The 22,378-nt window shown below is 37.0% G+C and overlaps 1 protein-coding gene across 1 annotated transcript in view; it reads right to left on the reverse strand.

The window, feature by feature from the left end:
* Window positions 1-19,721, reverse strand: part of LOC146133049 (voltage-dependent calcium channel type A subunit alpha-1-like) — a 75,304-nt gene extending 55,583 nt beyond the window's left edge. Inside the window, exons 1-3 of the mRNA XM_083397456.1 lie at window positions 16,753-19,721; window positions 15,336-15,661; window positions 3,693-3,797 (exon numbers count right to left, since the gene is read on the reverse strand). Coding sequence (XP_083253582.1) covers window positions 3,693-3,797; window positions 15,336-15,661; window positions 16,753-16,798 — 477 coding nt within the window. The 5' untranslated portion in view covers window positions 16,799-19,721. The remainder of the gene's footprint in view (window positions 1-3,692; window positions 3,798-15,335; window positions 15,662-16,752) is intronic.
* Window positions 19,722-22,378: the final 2,657 nt, after the last annotated feature.

Genomic DNA, 22,378 nt, shown 5'->3' on the forward strand with positions numbered 1-22,378 from the left:
TAGGTGTAAATTCAATAGCGTTCCAGAAAATATGATTTTGCACAACACAATATTTGTGATAGTGTGCACGAAGCACGGCGCCTTTTTACTAAACAAAAATGCTTTCATACGTTTTTTTAGTATAGCCCGTTTAATATCCATTTTTTTTTTAATTGACACTTGATTTTAAAAACAACTACGCCCTCCTTTAAAAAGGGTTTCGGATGGTCTTCCTCGCAACGATCGATCATCTCCAACTGTGATGCAGCCCAGTGTGATACCAGCGGGGATTTCAAACAGTTTGTTTTCGAATTAAATCGGCTGACGAGAAACGTCACCTGTGGCCTTGACAGTTAAAGATCGCAGAACCGAGTGACAAAACTTTCCAGAAGGGTTTCAATATGTGTTACATATCTAACATTTGAACTATTCAAGGAGACGCTTAAAACTTTCTTGCTGACTTTTAGCAGGCTTCAAAAAGTGGTCTAAATTCAATGATTTAGATTAGATACAATCCACAAGCCTTTGCAATATGCAGACCCGTTCATAGCTGGCGCTTCATTCGATAGCAGCTAGTTTTATGGGTAAACTTATTTCGTGTAGATCTCATTTTTTTACATCTATGACACGATTTCTGTCCATTAATGAAACAATATAAAAAAAATTGCCCAAACTTAAATATCTACTCTCATTCGTGATGGTCAAAGTGCACCTGTTGTAGGGCGTAGTAGCCATGTTAATATCCGTGGTTCTGCGATCAATGGTGTAGCTGTAGCGCGACTGTCGTATGTCAGATATCGTTATTTTCAGTTTGTCGTTGGAATGGCTTGTTTAGTCACGACTAAAAAGTAGTTAAAGAGAGCGCACTCCTTGCACACCCTTCACGCCCTCCTAGGGAGGCGCGTGATCCACCAGCATTTGAATTTGAACTTATTTTTACGAAAGCATGCTGCAGTTAATTATGATTTTCAAAAACAATTAAATAAATAAATTGGCTTTGATGTAATCATTGTAGTGAAAACTAGTTAAAGCCCTATCACTTGGTCCAACACTTTACAAAGGCGTAACGAGAAAAAAAATTAAGAACCACTTACAGACTAGTAAAAATACATAAATCTGTTCACGGATTGGTAGCCATAAATTATTCTTTATATAGACAACTGGGTCTAGTCCATGATAAACAACATTTACAGAGGGATATAGTAATAAGCAGGGTTAGTTATCTAAAAATGTCAATCTGAAATTTGGACATTTTAGGGCAAAAAAATTATCATAATCCTAGTGTGAGGAATCACAAATAACTTAACTTTACCTTGTTGACGACCAAACTGCATTCCACATTTGCTAATTTTTTGTAATTAGTCTTGTACAGTAGCCTAATGTAACCATATTTTTAAAAAATCTTTGCTGATTTGGTTTAGAAGCAAGCAAATACAGGAATTAGTTTTGCTGAACACAAATTTTACGCTCAGCTGTGCCACGTGTGGATGTTAAGAAGTAGCATCGAAATACATAATAGTAAAAAAACCTTCACCATCTTTCTATTTTTTTCTCTTGGAGGAAAAAGGGTCGCGGGGCACTGCTTTAGACCAGTCCCGAGTCCGACGTGCGCGGTAGCAAGTTCGGAACCGTCCGCACACTGCACGTCCTAAAGGTGGGATACTGGGACGTATAAAATGGTATATTTTTCTGTACGTCAGGGGTCTGCAACCCCTGGCACGCGTGCCAAAAGTGGCACGCGAGATGATTTTTCAGGGCACGCCAACTAAACTGTAAACTTGTTGTTTACGACTAACCGTTCGTATTACGTCACAATTAGGGATGTTCAAAGTAGAATCCCAAGGTATTCTAGAATAATAGGTTTCGAATCTAGAATAACGAATCCAGAATAGCGAATCCTAGTATATTTTTATTAAATTATTTAACCTTGATTTTGTTTGGGGAAGGGATGAATCTTAATCTACCCCACAGGGCCTACAATCACAGCAATAAATCGCCCAAACAATTTTCTAACATTCGTATATGATAATAAAAAAATCTCCCATATGTTTAACATTCTTAACAAGTGTCATTTGAAGCAGTTCTGTAAACTGTAATATGTTAACTGTCGAGGTTGTTGTCAAAACTTATATTTTTGCCAATAGTGAGTACAATGAAACACTGTCCATAGAACTCTTTAGCAATTCGGTCCTGTTTTTTAAAGCATTGTTGGGTCTTAGTGTTTTTTTGACTAACTTGATCTGTTATGCAGTCAAATAATGTACTGCAAAGAATACAAAGTTATTATTGACATAACGAATTCTTGACAATTATGTTGTGCATAACGTAATATTACTTTTGCAACTTAACGCATTGCGAACTCCACACCAGACATTACACGTTAGTTGCTCGCCCAATAACGCTTGATTGGCATCTAATTATTAGACGAACGTTATCGCGAGACGCGGTAATTAGTCGCCCGACAAAACGCTGACACTGCACTACATCGTTACATTTAAAGCAAGCGCCATAAATTGGTCGCCGCAACAACAGGCCAACTTACCACACGCGTTTGTACAATTATGCGCAACAAACAGCGGCAAATCATTAAATTACATCGGTTCCAATTTCCCGAAATAAACGGCAGAATTGGATTCGAATCCCATCTAGATTCCAATCCAAGGATTCGATATTCTACTTTGAGCATCCCTAGTACCAATGCGATGTATTTGGCTTGATGTTTACTGCCCTTAAAGCAGGGTATGCACGTGTGCTTTTGTGCTACTGAGAAACAAAGCTAAAAGCGAAATTGATAGCTAACACTTCCAGGTATCGGATGAAAAGCGTCGAAGTATATTCCAAAATAGCGGGCACAGTATTGTGTTCGTGACAGTTCGTTTTTCCAGCAGGGTTAGAGTATCTTTACAGAATTTAACTTATGAAATTAGGTTTAATGGCGTCTCCACAGATGCGTAAATTAAATGTCAGATCATTCGTAAAATAGACGTGAGATGACAGTAGGGCTGCGGAGTCAGACTCAAGACTCGAGTAAGACAACCCGAGCCGACGTGCGCATGTACAGCACCAAATTTGAAACTGATAAGGCAGCAAACTGTAAATTTTTATGGTTGAATAGACGAATATGGTGGCATATTTTCCATGACTCTTATAAGTGGATGGCTGAATATTCACCTTAATTTAGTTACGTAAATGGGTTAAAAACAGACTGATGAGTCGGAGTCAGACTTGGGTTGTTTTTAACCGACTCCGCGGCCCTGGTTGCCAAAACCAAATATAGAAAAATGTTTGGCACGCGAGTTGTTAGTATTTTAAAATTATTCATAAACTGGCACACTGTATACGAAAGGTTGCCGACCCCTGCTGTACGTTATGCGGTCGAGTGTTCTGTATGACACTTCTATAAGTAGATTACTGCATATTAACCTATTTTGGTAACGGGGATGAGTGGAATACATGGCTCTGTAGCAGGAGACTCGACGGAGTCAACTCATTTGGCTTGAGTGGCAACTCGGGACTTGTGACGAGTCGAACGCTAGCTGTTTCAACAGACTTTGAAAGCCTGCACAGATCTGAGTTTTTATTTTCCAATGGTATTTGGACATGAAATAAAGCCTAAGCAAATAAGTTAATGTCTTCCTATTATGCAATTTACGGCTCAGTATATAGGTGTTAAACTCTCTACTAATAGTTGTGATCATACATATGTAGCTTACCTCAAAACGATCCCAAAATATGTCGTTTTCACTTTCATTTGATGAATCATATAAAATCACATCAGATTTTCCGATTCTATCCTGATCAAACACAACACTGCTATCCTGTGAAACATCAGTAAAAGTTCCTTTTAATTACTCTTTCAAAACATTTTTTGAAAATAGCTTTACATTAGCGTTCTAAAACTCAACTCGTATTTCTACAATAGAAGCCTTGTAAACATTACTTTGCAAAGCGGACACAACGCAATTTTTCTTTGCGTCAAAACAATCAAACAACATTAAACTCCTTTTTAAACTAGGAACCTACTTCGAAAAATTAATTTTTCTGGTAATGCGATTTCGATGGTGGTAAATATTTGAAATGCGCAAGAACTAAAGCGCAACGCAATGGAGTGCATCCAGAATACAATATGGCTGAACTTCCTTTGTTTATAGTTGCATATTAGGTACAGCGCCTTTAGTCTAAATTCCCTCGAAAGGCAACATACTAGATGTGTAAATAACATTCGCGCGAAGCGCCAACTTTTTTTACATTTACGTATAGTTAACACGTAACAAAAAAAAATGGGAAACAGCCTTTTGCCCAGTTTTTTTAAAAGAGTTGGCGGGAGGCAGATGATTTACATTGGCGGGTCGTGTATGTGTATAAGTGCAAACTCTTTCCTTAAAATTATTACCTCTCACGATTTAAAAAAGTGGAAATATACTATTTATTTACAAATACAAACGTTACAGAACAAATGTGCATTGTAACGTTGGTTCTTGTGAGTTTTTTTCAAAACTGGTCGATCGTGAGTCTTTAAAAATTTAAGTCGAACACCATCAAACATAAGTTGGTCATACTTGACCTATACTGTATGTATTGTAAAATTTCACTTTTTGGGTTGAATAGTTGTGGTTGATCGCAACTAAAGGATGAAATTCCTATACTAATTTAATATTCGGCACCGATACCATCCTAGTATGGGACGAATACCGATACTACCACTTGGTATCGGGTATCGACTCCGATCCGATATTATCGTACATAGTACCTAATATCAACGAAAGAAGGTTCCGAAATCGGCCTGGGGAAAGCCGCCATTTTGGATTTTCAAAATTCCCACCATAGTCACTTCATGTCGATTCACCACAAATTGCATTAACCAGGGGTGTCAAACCATGGCTCGCGAGTTTTTTTTAGACGAGTGTCAATTTTCGCGTGTTTAAAGAATTTACCCAAACATTTTCGCGCCACGCGCGAAACAAGTTAAACTTTTCAATATGTGTTATCCCTTTTTGAAAGATCTTGTCATGGTAGAAACGACGTGTTTTTCGTGGGGGTTTGCTATGTCAAAGGAGCGAATGTTTTGTTACCCTAACCTTAAATGTATTTATGTATTGCATATTTCGCACAAGACTTATTTGATGGCGAAACGTTTTAAGAAACCTTAGACAGAATGATGTCGACGGTACGAATGAAGTATCGCTTAAATGTAACGGAATATTGTAAGTGTGGAGGGTAAATAACAGGGTAATATATATTTCTGCCCATAGTTAGGTGTGGTTCTTCTAACTCTGAATATAGTTTACCATCAATTTGGGTCTCTCGTTCTCATAGATTCAAAAGAAACAGCATTTAAGGTATCGCAAATCACCAATAGTGGTATTTTGGGAAAAACAAAATATCGATTTACAACAACAGATTATAGTCAAAGGTGTGATGGCAAAACTTTTATATGGTGATTTTCTTGCGAATTCGCGATAATTATCGCGAGGCATCGTATTGGAAAATGACACAAAAACTATAGTGGTATCTGCTATGGTGGGCTTACGAGCATAGCCACTGACTGGACTTACTTTTGGTTATACGACGTAACTGCGCAACGACCGCAAAACTAAAATAAACTTGTAGACAGTAGATTTGCAGTAGGTATACTATTCAATGTGGTCAATGCACGTGTTGTTGTCGAATAAATTTTGAACCATAAAAAAGGCACTGATCGATAATAATATATTACGATGTTGCATTAATGTTTACTTTTAACATTGGATATAAGCAGGGGCGTATCCAGAAATCCAAAAAGGACGTGGGGTTCGAATTTTCATCTTAGGGAATTTTCCTTTTTTCCGTCTGACGTTAATGACGTCATAAATAAATAAAAAACTAATCAGAAAACGTCTAATAACGTTCAGCAAAACCTAAAATTGAGACGCAAAGCGAACAGGTGCGTCATCAACAATCCTGCCAGGCGCCAGCTGCAAAACCGCTTCGTATGCAATCGTTAACTTTAGGCGAGAAACTAAACCAAGACCGTTTAATATGTGAGTTATTCGATTAGTGCATCATCTGCGCCCGGCTGTGTGCCAAGTCGGCTAAAATAAAAGCACGTCTTGCAGACTTACACCAACATCGAATATTAGCGCAGACAGCGAACAGCGAGGAACATCAATACATCATCTGTGCCTAACTCTTTTTCAGCGAGAAAAAACGCTTGATTTATTGTTTTTAATTGTCAAACACATTTGCTGATCAGCCAACCCGAACGACTAATAAAAGAGAAAAAAATTCTGCGTTTACGGTCGACCAGACAACAAACGAAAATAGGCGTTTTGCGTTTGATTTTGGCTTCGCATTAGGTAGACCAGCTTTTCTCAACCGGTTCGCCGCGGCGCACTGGTGTGCCATGGAAGGCTGCTAGGTGCGCCGCGAGCGAATGGAAAAACCATGTCGAAATAAGTCCAAAATTAATCGGAATAAGACTTAAATGGCAAAATAAAAAAATAACGTTTTTAGTCTCAAAGTTTCTTTAAAGATATGCAACTATAAAACCCATATAATAAAAAAATGCAGGCAATTTAAGAGAAATATCGGTACACCTCAAAAATTTCGCGTTCGCTTCGCTCGTAAGATGCGCCACCACGTTTTTATATGTCTCTAGGTTCGCCCCCAACTGAAAAAGGTTAAGAAACACTGGGTTAGACGCGTGACCTAATGCGTGACCTAATTAAATTAAAAACATTGCCGCTTAGGACGGTGAGTTAAACCCTGATAAAAACGAACAAAAAACGGTCCCAAACGTGTTACGCTTTTTTTTGATCAACGTGTTACTTATCAATGTTTTGTGTTGAGTTTAGGATTTTAGCTAACATATGTGGCCGATCCTTTGATTAATGGCAAATTGATGATGCCTGAATGACGTGAAAACTTCGACTAATGGATTCGGTCCAATGGACTTTTCTGTTATCCTTATTATGTTGTTTAGTATGACACTAATCTGAAGTGTCTATCGGTTTACCACAATTTTGGATGATAACAATTTTGGTTGACGTATTGGACACAATATTTTTCTGAGGATTTTTTAAAAGTTTCTGAGATTTGTAAATTACAGACGACTGGTATTTTGTAAGGTACAAATTTGTTTTGTACCATATAGGTAAAATACAAAATAGTACATTATAAGTACACTATAGTATACACGGATCTGTTATATAACTTAATAATGAATCTCAAAGCCAAAGAGGTTGAATAGATCGACATCCTCTTGAATATTGACATCATCTTGAGACGTTTGGATACACACTTGTATCAGTTAACTACCAATAATTACGGCAGTTATTCTTTAACTTGGCCAAAAAATTAAAATTTAATCAAAATTTTATTTTATTAAAAAGGTCAAAATACGACAATGTTACAAATTTAACTATCGCAGCCTTTTTGTGCCGAACTTTTGGGCGATGGGTTTGGCCACGCCGTTTCATATCGGTCGACTCGGTTTCCATAGGGGATAGGGCATTGCGCGACTTTTGCAGCCTTTGTTTTCTTAGCGCTGCGTGATTTCTTTGTGCCCGACAATGGCTGTTTTGTATTCCGGGTATGGTGTTGACATTCCTAAGGTGGAGCGGATCGAACGCATTTTAAGGACAGTTTGCAATCTCGTGGCAAGAGACCAGCTGTAGCCCAATGCGAGTACTTGGTTTGTATTTGTGCTTGCTTTATACCAGTGCTTTTCAACCGGGTGTATCGTTCACCCCAGGGTGTACCATAATTTTTAAAGGGTGTACCAGTTTGATGGGGTGTACAGGGGTGTACCAGATAACGCATGACAATAGGCCGATGCTAATGGCAGTTGCGTTACTTTGCCTCCTCTCACTGACCATTTTGAGGTAAAATTCCCATTATATTATACTATACCACCTTGTTTCAAAATCAAAAAACATAAAGCATAACAGCAATTTATTTCCAGAATTGCATCAATACGAAGGATGTAACTGTTTTTAACCCAGCCTAACCTAGGGTTGCCAAATTTTGAAACGCGGAATTTAAAAAACACTCAAAAATCTCTAAAAATCGGGTGGAGTATGGATTTGGGGGCTTTAAGAATACATTTTAAGTGACATAAAACTAGAAAATAGATTAGTAATGCTTTCTTGCCATTGTTTAATATAAAAATTACAAGGCTTCTGTGTTTTTAACAGGGAGTCGAACCAGAACCGAACAGGAACTTTAGGAACCGGTTTTGGGTCAATTTTGTCCGAACCGTAACCGAACCTGAACCGGGCCTTGTAAGATTTTAAGGAGCCGAACCGGAACTGAACAGAATATTGTAAAAGACCCGGAACCTTATCCGAACCCGAACCTGTAAATAAAAGCGGTTCTCTCCAGCATGACGTCACAACTTCTATTTACAGAGTCAAGTTACGCCATTTTCAAAATTTTATAAAAAATATATGAATATTGAATAAATAAAACGTTGATTTTATAATTGTTAGATATTTCAATAATGAGTTGCTGTTTTTTTAATACGTCACGTAACTTAGATTAAATGACTTACAATTTAAAGATTATTCTCTTCTTTTATCGACCCACATTTTGAGATTTAAAGCAACTTATATTGCATCCGAACCGAAACTTTATGAACTGGTTTTGAAATAGCGATGGTCGAACCGGAGCTGAACTGGAACTTTTAAATTGCTCAAAACCGAAACCGGAACTGAACCGGATTCCGAAAAAATCTTTGAACCCGAACCGAACCTGAACCGGAAAAGTCAAACGGTTCGACCGATTTTAGCAATTTTAGTGTTGTAATCTTGGAGTGTCTGCGGAGCCCTAAATCTTGTCCAATTGTTTTGTAAACTTAAGAAACTGATTTTTATGTGACACACAATGGGAAATCAAGCCGAAAACATAATTTTTCAAAAAAAAGGTAAATCTGAACAACCCTAATGCTGGGTAAAAGTTTCTAACTGAGCCCTATAAAACAGAACGCAACACGCAAAAACTCTTTTCAAAAGCGAAAACAAAATGATTAAAAAGCCATAAACTTAATAGTGTGTGTCGTAACAATGAACAGTATTTTCAAAGAATTAACAGTATTGGAACTTTCTCTGTGAATATTTGAGCTATTTATTAAACAGTACGAAAAATTAAACAAATTTCGGTATTAACAAATATCGTTTTTAATCGCATGCGTGCGTGCGGCACACACCATGTTTTACTCGAATGGCCGATCAGAGCGGGTAAATTAAGCACGTGATTAATGCGTTAGCATAAAGTTTTTGTGGAATCCTTTCCTCACAAAACGAAAATACTAACCTTAAAATCAACAGGAATATTCTACACGAAAGAAAAAACTAATGTGTGATAACTCGATGTTGTCCATTCAATGATCACCATAAAGTTTAGTCATAATTAATACAGATTTTGTCAATTTTCGCGCCCCCCCCCCCCCAGTTTAAGGACCACTGCACTAGTTATAGAGCAAAATATGGTTGCAACGATGCCCTGAAGCAATTTCAAAAGCTTGCGACTGAATGTTTTTGTGTGCGGGTCTAAAATAAAAGCACACCGCGGGCCACATATTTTGGTTCCGCGGGCCGCATTTGGAAGAGTAACTTGGGCTACTTAACCAGTGAACTTATTAAACTACGATCATATTTGGTTCAAAATGCAGAGTTTAAACAGTTGAAAAACTATACTGAAGTTTCACTCGATCCGTTAGAAATTAGCGCAGTTCTAAGCAAAAAATCCAAAACGCTAGCCAGCACCCTAACTCAAATGTTTAATAATTCCATAAACGCTTCAGGCCCCAATAAATCAATGTGTGACGTAACATTATACCCTTCTTTATACCCTGGACGAGAAATTATCTTATGCCCACCAGAGTTTGGGCTTTCTACCCAGCGTTCAAATAATTATTAAATTAACGCGCATGATTTGGGTTAGGATTCGGGTTAGCGTTTGGGTTCAGGTAGGTCAAGTATTATTATTTCTATCTAACATTGTTTTTATCTTTTGTTATATTTCAGCGAATATTTTCAATTTATCTATGTTGGGAATTTACCTAAAGGAACAATTAGTGCATTGCCACGACCTCAAGGTCTAAAAGTCAGACTTTTCTGCCCTTGGATCAGGGCAGCGGAGTCGGTTAAAAATACCCCGAGTCCGACTCCCAAAGATTACGAAGTTGCTTTATGACCAGCGATTTCGGCTTCCGTATCAATAGTACACCGAAAATCCATCGCAGACTCGCCGAATCTGTCGATCTATAATGCAAGCAGAGCAAGCCAGAAAAACAACTGGCCTGCAGTGAGGTTCGAACTCACGACCTCCGGTCAAGCCGGGAGCGACGGCTATTTGTTATTAAACACATATGTGTGTGTGTCTTTCATTGATTGATACGGACTGATGATCCCCCAATGTGAAGTTGCTTGTACTAACAGAATGCGCGTATTGGCGTATGGTTGTATCTCGACTCGCTCCTCTCTGAGCCTGCATAGCTCAGTTGGTAGAGCGACGGTCCCGGCTTGACCGGAGGTCGTGAGTTCGAACCTCACTGCAGGCCAGTTGTTTTTCTGGCTTGCTCTGCTTGCATTATGGATCGACAGATTTGGCGAGTCTGCGATGGCTTTTCGGTGTTCGCATGCGCACGTCGGACTCTGGTAGTTTTACGTGGTCTTACTCGAGTTCCGAGTCCCGCGTCCCACTTCAGCAAAACAAACCGACTCCTCGAGTCCCGAGTCCGACTACGCAGCCCTGCCTTGGATGCCCTAATTGTTGTAGACCTTTTTGCTTAGAACTGCACTAATTTCTAACTGATCGGGTGGAATTTTGGGTATCGCTTCTCAACATTCCTAAATACCGAAATCTCAGAGAAAAAGCGATTTCCATCCTTGTTCGCATGCCCACGACATACCTTTGCGAGAAAGGATTTTCTGCTCTTGTTGAAATTAAACCCCCCCAAAAAATTAAACCCTCCAAAATTCTATCAAGGATGTTTATACGCTTATGAGAGGAGCACTCAAAACAAAGGCTATACTGCTTCGGTTCGCAAATTCAACAGCAACATTCGCATTAAATAAGTGATGAAATTTTGTATTTGTATAAAGGTATGCTAAGGATTTCCTATACTTGCAGCCCTGCTTATATCCTTCTTACGATTAGGATTACTACAGATTCGGTGTAATGCGTGGACTGGGGTGTATAAGTTTTGAGTAAAAGTAAAAAGAGTGTACCAATCCGAAAAAGGTTGACAAGCACTGCTTTATACTGACTGTCGTAGTGTTCAAAAAACGTCTTCCTCGATTGATTAAAGTCAAACCTTATACATAGCAGCTATTTTGGGATCATATCTGGAACTAGATTGTGACAGTCAAAATGGCTTAAAAATGGACACCATTCGATGATAAAATTAGCAAAACTGTTGTGAGATTTTTGAAATTATCGTTTAATTTTAGACGATACAAGTACGTATCGAAAAGCCTTTATCAAGATGATGTCGATACATTCGACCTTGAATTTACCATTTATCTTTCGTCAAAAACCAGAAGTTCGTATATTCTTTACTTTTTGTATCGCAAAATACTAAAAAAAGCGGGACGCCGGACCAGGATCGGCATGACCTTTTTTAGCTGGCGTCATATACTTACACCATAAAACAAGTAGACTTAAGAAACTTAGTGTTTTAGGTCAAAAAATGTGAAACTATATAACACTGGGATGTCCCTTTAAATCCCTAAAACTGGGCCACGTATTTCCCTAAAGGGGTAAACAGACACCGCTTTGAACGCTGCGCTACGTCTTTATAAATGAGATATATCTTTATAAATGAGAAAGACGCAACTTTTGCATATTCTGAGCTACCATTCCCGTGTAAATTACCTGAAGCCGCGTTTTTGACTGATGGTTTAAAACATAAATGCGGAAAGTTAGCATGTATTTAAATAAGAGGGTATGTTTTTGTTAAAACAGTGTACAATTCCTTTCCTGTGTATGCCAATATGACGTCATATTATAAATATTTTTTTTTTTTTGATATTTTGTATAATATTTTGTATACCAAATCCTTTGCACAACGTATGGTCTCCATCAAATGTTCTAACAAATATTCTGACTAGACATAGCGTCAAAGTATTTCTCTAAATTAAAAGCTTTGCCAATTTAAACTTAATCATTTCCATTTTTGCGTTTGGCTCGATAAGATTTTAGTTGATTATTTCTGCACGAGTTCAAAAACAGCGGGTTTTCTTAGGATAACTTTTTATTAGGTCACGGTATGACCTGTAACACATAATGAAATACTGACTTACTGTAGCCTGCTTACCCCGCGAAGGATACGCCAATATTATTGTGAAAGGGTCATTACTCACTACAATCTTGGACCAACCTGATCTAGTGATATGGGCCTGCGGCTTTACTACATTGTTTAATTTGGTCCTGAAATAAATTTTGAGTAGGACCTACACCTATAGGCGCAAACCTTCGAAACAGAATCACTGGACTAAATACTCAACAATAGTGCACTATACCTGGATATATACTTCACAAATTGTAAATGCAAACAGGTTGGCCGACAGAATGCAGCCTTGTCGAACACCGGACTTGAGTGGCCATTTCAGTCAACAGCATGCAAAAGGCGTCAGAGTATGCATACTTCTTGTAAACTGTGTTGAAACTGTGATTAGAATAAAGCTAAGGGACAAGTTCCATAATCATTGCTGAACATGTGCTTGTCCGGCAGCATACTGAGCAATTTGTAAGTGAGGCTGTGAAGCCTGACAGTGTCAAACGCAGTCGTGAAATCGAGAAACACGGCACCGGTCTTTTTTTTTCTTCAAAGCTATCCTCGATGTTTTGAGTTAGTTGGTCTATTACTGGCTCAAGACGATTGTGAATTAAACATTTGAGGATCATACACGTGGTACAAAGATACTAGATTGGACGATAGCTACCTGCATCATTCAAGGGTTTGTTTGGCTTTGGGATCGCAGTCACTGTAGCGTTTTTCTAGATTTTTTGGATCTTGAGGTGGTGCAAGCATAAATTGAGGAAAGCGCATAGCCAGCAATTAGTGGCTTTCCAGGATGGAGCAAAAACCCCGGGCAAAGATGGTCCGAAAACTGGTCTTTACCTGGCTTGAAATGTTTATGGGCCGCGGACAGATCCTCAGGGGTGAAGTCTCTCTGCAGATTTCCATCCCCACGACTGGCCCTCCTTATGGCCGACACTTCCTTGACCACGAGTCGTGATAACTCGCGGCTTGATGGCTTGAACATTTCGTATCAACTACGAGGCATTGGTATTGTCGGAAATTGGATGAAGTTGCCGACCTGCCACTGAGTCTGTTGATGGTGCTCCGTACCTTCCTGCTTGAGTGCGTGAAATCGATGGATCCCGTCGCCTCTGCACGGAGGGTACGGCGTTGTTGGATTAGGTGGACGAACAGTACTGTAGCTTCTGCCTCGGACTCAGGATCCGGGGCGGCGCCAGATAGGCGATGTAAAGGCGATCACACTCCGCATTCCAACATGGCGTGCATATCTTGCGGTAGCCGCGTAAAATGGTCATTTTAGCCACTGCTATTAGGGGGTTGAAAAAGCCTGGTATGCCTGGCTTACATTGGTGCTGTTTGAAGATGAAGGGTTCCGAGATCTGCCATTAGTGATCAGGCAAAATCCCTTCCAGGCGGTCGTTCCACCGCTTCGCAAGCAAGGCTCAATGTTGCCTGCAGTAATCATGGTGTGCAAGAGCTTTGGCTGGAATAGGCTTCGCTGGGTTGTACTTGGTATGGCCCGTTGAGTACTTTTTTGAAGTGTTTAGTCCAGTGATTTCTCTACGGTCGCACATATTGATGATAATTTTTGTACTTGTGTTTTTTTTTGTGCTAATAGGTTGGACATAGTTACCAACCAGTCACTCGGTAATCTTGTTAAGTGTGCTACTCTTTTCTTGTTTTGCATTGATTTCTGCCTCCTTTGCCAATCCATTCTACCTGCGCCCTTTTATCATTTGAGCATTTTTTTAACATCATTGTTTTTCTAGACAAACTTGTTACATTTTGTTCTGCATTCGTTTAGATTTAATAGTGTTACGTATTTTTTCTTTTTACTATTTACATGTTCTGGGCAGGGCTGCGTAGTCGGGAGTCGGACTCGGGACTCGACGAAGTCGGTTTGTTTTGCCGGAGTCGGACTCGGGACTCGGGACTCGAGTAAGACCGCGTAAAACTACCCGAGTCACGAGTCCGACGTGCGCATGCGCAGTATCAAATTTTAAAATTGTTAAGGCGGCAAAATGTAGGTTGTAAAAGTGTAATAGCAAATGGTGAAATATTTTTAAACCATGTAATGCGGGTGAATCAATTATGACACCAATATGAGTGGATTACCAAAAATTCACCTTAATTTAGTTGCGTAAATGGGTAAAATACAGGCTGTAGAGTCAGAGCTGGACTCGGGATTCGACAAAATCTTACATTTGGCCGGAGTCGGACTCGGGACTCGGGAGTCGGACTCGGGTGTATTTTTTTGGTCGGAGTCGGACTCGGGAGTCGGACTCGGGGTGTTTTTAACCGACTCCGCAGCCCTAGTTCTGGGTGTTACCCTTTTTAGTTATACTTTATTTTTTGAACGTCACATATAACTGGATTCCCATTCAGTGCTAAATTTGTTTGCTTTAAATAAAATTATTTTCTTTTAATATTTGGTAGGGCTACCATACGTCCTCTTTTATATATGGTCCTCCGAGAACACTTCTCAAATGTGATCCATTTTTGTAAATGGCGTTTTGTTGCTGATATGTTCAACACATATATTTTATATAACTTTCGGCACGAGGAAAAAAATTAAGGAAACCTCAAAATGTTCATTATGTGAACTCGCTAACATTGGGAGAATGAACTTATAGTGGTTTGTACAGGCAATTAAACACTAATGATAAAGCGGACTGACAGTCATAAAACTGAAAGCAAACTTATGTTTTTGTATTAAAAAGTACTCTACTTAGGTACTTTTACTTAAAAATATTGAAGGTTTTGTTAATTGTTATAAAACATTATTATATTAACGTTCCCTTGAAACATATTATGATTTTCCTAGCTTACATGTCGATTTAATAGTGTTAAACCTTTTTATATTTTTATAGAAATTTTATATATTTTTTTGGAAACAAAGTTTGTTTGTAGTTCGTTATGTACCCGGGCAATAGATATGTAAGCTAACAAACACGTGAAATATAAAATTACAAGTAAGCCTAAAGGTTTAAATGTTTTAAAGCACTATTTTGACATTTTAAAAGAAAAATAATTTATTAATAAATATAAAAAACATGAAAAGAAGTCATGACTTCCAACTGGCGAATACTGAAAAATAATTTTAACTTACCTCAAGTTTAGGTAAATAACCATTTGTTTCCAATCCAGGTAGATTCTTGTCTAATTTAGAGTCCTTAAAAACGGTCATATCATAATAGTGTTTCCACGCCTTATCGTGTCCAGGTTGGTTTGTATGTAATGATGGATCAAGATTTATGAGATTCGCGTTGGAACGAGAAATTGAACCGCTAGTTCGATGAAGAGAATTAACTGAAGAAAGAGTATCACGTCGCCATCGTGCCGCCTTTTTTCGGGCAATAAATGCTTCTTTGGCGCGCTCCTTTTGAGAAATTTTCTGTTTGGTGCCAATAAAGCTTTTCTTCGCCGTCTGGACAGCTTAAATGCAAAATATATAAAAAATAAAAATATGAAATGAAATATATACTGTAGAAATAGTTTACCAATTAAATAGGTCTATTTTACTTAAAACCTTCAAAATGCCATCAAATAGAAATTTTCAACGGTTTTCGTAATTGTAGCAAGAACGGTTAAATTTTTAGTTACTGCAGTCGGGCGCAATAATTCCTTAGGTGGAAGTGGCATCTTTGTAACTATTGACAATTGATTTAGTTAGGCTTATGGCCATCATAATAAGACGTATGTGATCTATATGTTATCCTATGAAATATTATTAGATTTTTCTATAGCTTACATGTTAAACCAGAAACACTATACAAACAACCAAAAAAAACTATTGTAGTATAAATGTCGGTTCACTGGGAATCAATTTTTGTGAATCTAGATCAGCGTGCTCCAACCATAATCTATCGCGGGCCATCCGAAGAAACTGGTTTCATTAGGCGGATCATAAGGGCGGGTTAAGTTTTGGGGACATAGAAATATCTTACATATGGCGTAACAAGTTACGTCATAACGTGACGTTTTTTGTGTAATTTCAAAATGTCTTAAAAAGTGCGCATTTTTTCACAATGTGCAAATTGCAAAATGTGCACACTTTAACTAAAGTGTACGTGGAAATTTTTCCAGAGTTTAAGTTTAAAGAGAGTTATATTAGGATAGAGTTAGCGTTAGAGTTATAAGTGTTAAAAGGGAGAATAGTTCTAGTTACAGTTATAGTCAGAAGAGCTTTGGAGGAAAAGTTGAAAGAAGAGTTAGGAAAAGACTTAAAAAAGAGTTGGACGAAAGTTAGAGGAAGAGTTAAAGGAGTCGTTAAAAAGAGCGGGAGGAATAGTTAGAGGAGCAGACTTCTAGAAGAACATTTAGATTAGAAGAATATATGCCCACATTACCAATCTCAAAATGTTTCACCTAAAAATGTGAGCATATTTTCACGAGCACGATTTTGCGCACATTTTACAAAAAAGTGGTTTGAACACGCTGATTTAGATAATTGCGAAAGTTTTTAAATGGGAGTGGTACACTACAAAATTTCTTCTAATTCATTTATAGCAACTTGTGCTGTTTACCTCGTACAGCACCATACCAACTGTCTCCAACTACAGATTTTTCCATGATTGCAATGAAGCGGTGTAGAGTTATTTGCAAACAGAAACAAGAAGTTTCGACAAACTTGATTATGTACAGACAAGTAAATTGCCATTTATCATTGTCAAACACCACTATTTCTATTTTAGGTGGGTATATTTATTGTTTTGCGCACACTTTCCAACTTAGTTGAACTCATCCACTATTATATGTCCGATTTTATCATAAAGAAAAGCTAACTACCATAAAAAACACCCAAAATTATATTTTTATGTTATCCTTGGACAGCAAACTAAACATTACTTTACTAGCATTGTCTAGACTCTAGAGTCCAATAAGTCACACAGGATTACGCGTCAACTTGTAACTATCCGCCCCGAGCCATGTCTGGCCTGCTGTTGTAAGTAAGAAAAATTAATAAGTTATCAAAAAGTCAAATAATAGGTTAACAGAACTCGACAGTCTCAAGACATTTTGTATCTAAAAGACTCTTGAATCTGTTGTTCTTCTGTTTTCAGAAAAGCAAAAAAATATATATAATTGAAAAAAAGGAAAATAAATTGTGATAACGTGCTAAATTGTGTTTTTAGGATGTTGAATCTGAACTGCTAAAAAGTAATACACAGTTCATGTAACGCGAAGAAAAACAATCATTATATCATCTTGTTTCGTAAGAAACACTACTCTGTCCATTCAATAGGTCAATAAAATTCTAACGATACAAGTAATATCGTACTTTAAATCGTTTTTCATACTCTAAATCGGTTTTCAAGTTTCCTTCGTAGTCCTACCAATGCTTTATTTGTACCACGGTCACACAGTCTTACATGAGGCACAATTGACGATCGCTTGTCTACACCATTGATTACAGTGCAAATTAGGAAGAATTTTTAAAGAAAAATATATATATATCATAAACTTCAATTTTATGCATTCTCGTATTTACTGATTTTTTCTGCTGTCCACACGTAACAGTTAAACTGCACCAATTTGTTTTGCTGTTCGCCAGTAGCTGCCGGTAAAACGAAACAAAATATTTACAGGGAGAATTGCACGAATAAAAGGGCCGCGAGCAAGAAACGCTTTTAATTGCAGCACTTGCGTTGACGCCTTGTTATAAAAGAGGTATCAGGAACGTGCGAGTGTCTTTTAACTGGACTTTTCACGGTCTACAAGTTTGTTAGACTCTACTTTTACCTAAGGAAATTAACAAACACTGATGTTATCGAAAAAACAAACATATTATCCAATCTGACCTTGAGACTCAAGTGTACCGCAGAACATTTTGTAATTTTACAAAATACTCATTTGTTATTGTAAAAGACATGTCTGTAAGCATGTTAGACTTAAATACACACTATATGTTAGATGAAATAACTCATAAGTGAGGCAATTTTTCTTTGATTTGGCAAAAAATTCAAACTTTTGTCAACATTTACACGTTACATCAAACTTATCGAAATCGATTAACATACACAAAATTTGTTTATAAATTTAGCAAAACCTCAAGTTAGCTTTTTGAAATTGTTTTTTCAGCTATATTTTATCAAAATTTAGTTTTGAATTACATCTAACAATTTTTAACTGCATTATATCTTATTGAGGACTATACGGTAGACAGAGTTTACCACACATGCCTAGTTTAAGTTCAGCTCGTTTTTGCTTGTATCTCTGATTTGGAGAAATGTATTGAACAGTGTTTGCTGTGTCTTAATTGTTTGGGTCGTGATATGCAATAATCCAATTTCCCATTTTGATAATATGCTATAATAATCCAATTTCCCATTTTGATAATATGCTAGCGCTGGGTCTTTTTTATTTCTAGCAATTATTTTAACCCTGAATTTAAACTAAACTGCTTACCATACAATTTTTTTTTAAATACCAACGTCTTATTTTATTGGCATGTTTTAGTGGAATTGTTAATTTAATATGCCAAAAATATTAACTAAAACTATGATGAACCATTTGTCTTTAGTTACTTATCTAGACGCTTTTTTGCCCCGGTGTTACAAAAAGAGAAATGTACAGGCCTAATGGCAAACAACGATTCAAGGCCAAAGCCTCATTTCTTACTCAAACTTACAGTGTTAAGACCAACGCGTAACACCCTACACTTGTGCAAAACTAAGTAGGCATACCGTGTCTTTTCTTACTGACTTATAAACATGGGGCGGATTAAGGATTTTGTTTAGGGGTTCATGGAAATTTCAGGAATGACGTGTCAAAATTACGCAATAGCTTGACGTCATAAAACAAGCAGCAGTAAAATACAGCTCCTTTCTGTCGAACTCGACCTGAGCAAACGTATAAAGTTGCGCGTTGTGCAGCAAACAAATTGCGCTTATTTAAATTAAAGTAGCACTTGTAAACGACGAGCATTGGGAGACAAAAATGATTCGTACAATTAGTGCTGCATTTAAAAAAGTTGTGAAGGTTATTGGCCCCATAGTGGTATGCAGGCACAAAATTTACATAAAATATATATGTATATATTTTGGCTTAAGGACATGGCTCGTCCTACATAATTTGAAAATAATGTCTTTCAATCAAGTTAAAACAAACATTTACAGATAATCAGAACGGCCAAAAAGTTACACCAAACTTGTTAACTATAACACGGTATCCCTATGCTCAAATCCCATACAATAACATTACAAAAAATAAACAATGATAGCATCATTTTTTGAACATATAAAAATCAAACGTCCTTATCCAAAGCTGCTTTAGGTCATTTTGAATCTATTTCTTGTTGTACACAAAAACAATAGCGCAATTCTTTTGCGTTACATCGGTGTTACAGTGTCTAGGATAGACAAACACATAAATAAGACGTATCAAACATTCTATTTTTGTATTTACAGCTAAGCCAAATTGCTTTCTTGTGTTAACAAATCTATTAAAATCTGAGTCGAATTTTTGGTTTGTTTGCCCATATACATACTGTAACGGCACCATAGTCTAATAATGGCTGGTACTGCCTACATTGGTCTGCCACCTACTTTGTTGCGTAATGCCAATTGTATTCCTATTTTTCTCTGACGTGAAGTACACCGTAAAAACAAAGACGAATATATGTGCAGCAAGCATGGACGATATAAAAGAAGCGTGACTGCGTGACACACGCAGGGTACAAAACACTACTAAACACAAAGCAGTGTGATTTAGGTTCACCAAGTGAATTATGGGAACACAAAGGGGACTCAATATATTTCATGCAAAACAAAACAAATATTGTTGTTTCGTGATTTTAGTACTAAACATGGCTAGAATAAATGTTTAATTAGATTCGTTTACATATTTTTGGCATATACTTAATTAGCCATGTGCCAAATTGACCGAAAATCTATACTTTGAGTTAAATGTTGCATAGATAAGCAGCCGTTTGAAAATAATTCCAGGTGTATGTCTTTCCCTTACGAGTTTCAATCTAACTTCGTCGTAGATATTATATCGTATTTGTCGATGGACTTAATCAGAATATTTGAATTGTCAAACATTATTTTTACCTGTGGCAGTGTGACTTACAAGACTTTTCCAAAACTTTAAGTATTTGGGATAAGATTGCATGGAATTAACCTAATTGGTAATTTAAACTACAATTTTTAACTATGAAAGAAAAATACCTGATTTTTTAGCACAAGAAACTCAAACACAACATGAACTGAAATTATAGGTAATCGTTGTACTTTGATCATGGCTAATTAAATATATGCTAAAAATATATGAAATAAATTAATAAAAACTGTACGGTAGCCTACTAACATCATGACAAAACAATATTTTTGTATGTTGGCATAAATTAATTATTATTGCGATGAATTTCGTACCGATAGATGGTGTGTGCAGAAAATACGTGGCGCTACACGCACTACGGTTTTCGAACTTGTTCGCAAGCTGTGACGCACCGAATCTATACATTCCCGAAATAAAACAACATTTAAGGAAAAACACATATTGTTTAACATTAACTTAAACAAAAAAGCTCCAATTTTAAGGCACAGTCATGTTTAGTTACATTAAATTACTATTAAGGAACAAAAACATAGCTTTCCACTTATCATGTTCTGCGTGAGTTTGCACATCAGGAAACTTCACAGCAGGAATGGCCAACCAACGGCTAGCGAGCAAAATGCGGCTCTTTACCTGATTTTACGCTGTTCTTACGTTCATCATATATTTGAGGTTTTTGGCAGTTCTTAAGGGTCACTTTCGTTTGCTTTAAACATTCCTGGTTCCACCTAAGTCCTTTGGCTATATTATTAAGATTCATGAAAGTATTATTAGTGTTGTATTAAGTTAAGTGCAATCACTGTGTTTAAAACTTGACTTGGCTTAAGTTTTTCGACTAAACTGACTTGATTCGGCTTAAGTCTTTTGGACAAATGGCTTGGGTTTTTAATCTCAATTTTTGCACATAAAACAAGATTCTTACTGATATATATTGCGTTTTTTTTTGTTGGGTTATTGCAGTGGTTCTCAAACTTTTGTTAAAAAATTACGCAACGGTCCCCCACCATTTTTTTAATTGCTCACGGTTCTTAAAAATATACACAAATAAACACACAATTACACATTGTTTTTAATTGTATCAATGGGACGGGTGCACTGGCTTCTTTGCTATCATGTTAACCTCTAATTAACGAATCACTTTATTTTAGTCTAGCAATCACGAACAGTTTTAAAACCGTGCCCACAGAGCAGACTTGGACAACTTTATTTTAGCTTTTTAAAAGTAGATTAGAATTAGAATTACCGAATTCTTAAAAAACGAATTTGAACTAGAATTTGAACTAAAATTACATTTTATTATTCACAATCAATTACATTTAAATCGAGTAGTATTTTAATAGGAATGTGCATGTCAATTATGTGTGTGCTAATTTTTAAGCATTTTAGCATAGCATATGATTTTTATTCCGTGAAAATTACGTTTCAACTAAAGAGTTTGAATTCAAATTCTTTGTTTTAACCAGACTAAAAATGTCGTTGGACAAAGTAGGATTTTTGGTAAAATCCGAATTAGATTAGAATTGGAATTAGAGCGCACAAGCAATTGGCAAATTAGATTAGAATTAGCCGCATTTCGCTCTAATTCATTGAATTAGAAAACTAGAAGTATCTAGTTGTCCAAGTCTGCCACAGAGGCAGCACAGCAAGCTGTAAAAACGTAATTCTCACAAGTACAACGCAAGACTATGACGTCACAATGGACAATTCAACTTTAAGCGTGCAACAACCATAATGAACAACTAATGAGCTTGGTTTGAAAAAGTAAGTTGCCTGAAAATTTTATTGCACAAAAAATTATCTTCTTTAGGAGAGTCGTGTAGATTTTTTTGTTAGGTGCTTCGGGGTCCCAGAAAATTGTCTCGCGGACCCCAGTTTGAGAACCACTGGGTTATTGCTTATATACGGACGACCAATTTTATTAATTTAGCAGCAGCAACAGCTGCCAATGACATATAAAGTAGTCAAAGTTAAAACAAACGATTTTGAACAGTTATATTCAGTATAATTATTTCCTAATACTAAGTACAACAGTGCGAGTTTATAAATAAAATTATCAGCCCCCAAAAAATAATATCAGTTAATTTATCCAAATTA

Source organism: Ascidiella aspersa, chromosome 9, assembly GCF_963924565.1.
Source record: "Ascidiella aspersa chromosome 9, kaAscAspe10.2, whole genome shotgun sequence".
In the NCBI taxonomy this organism is placed as follows: domain Eukaryota; kingdom Metazoa; phylum Chordata; class Ascidiacea; order Phlebobranchia; family Ascidiidae; genus Ascidiella; species Ascidiella aspersa.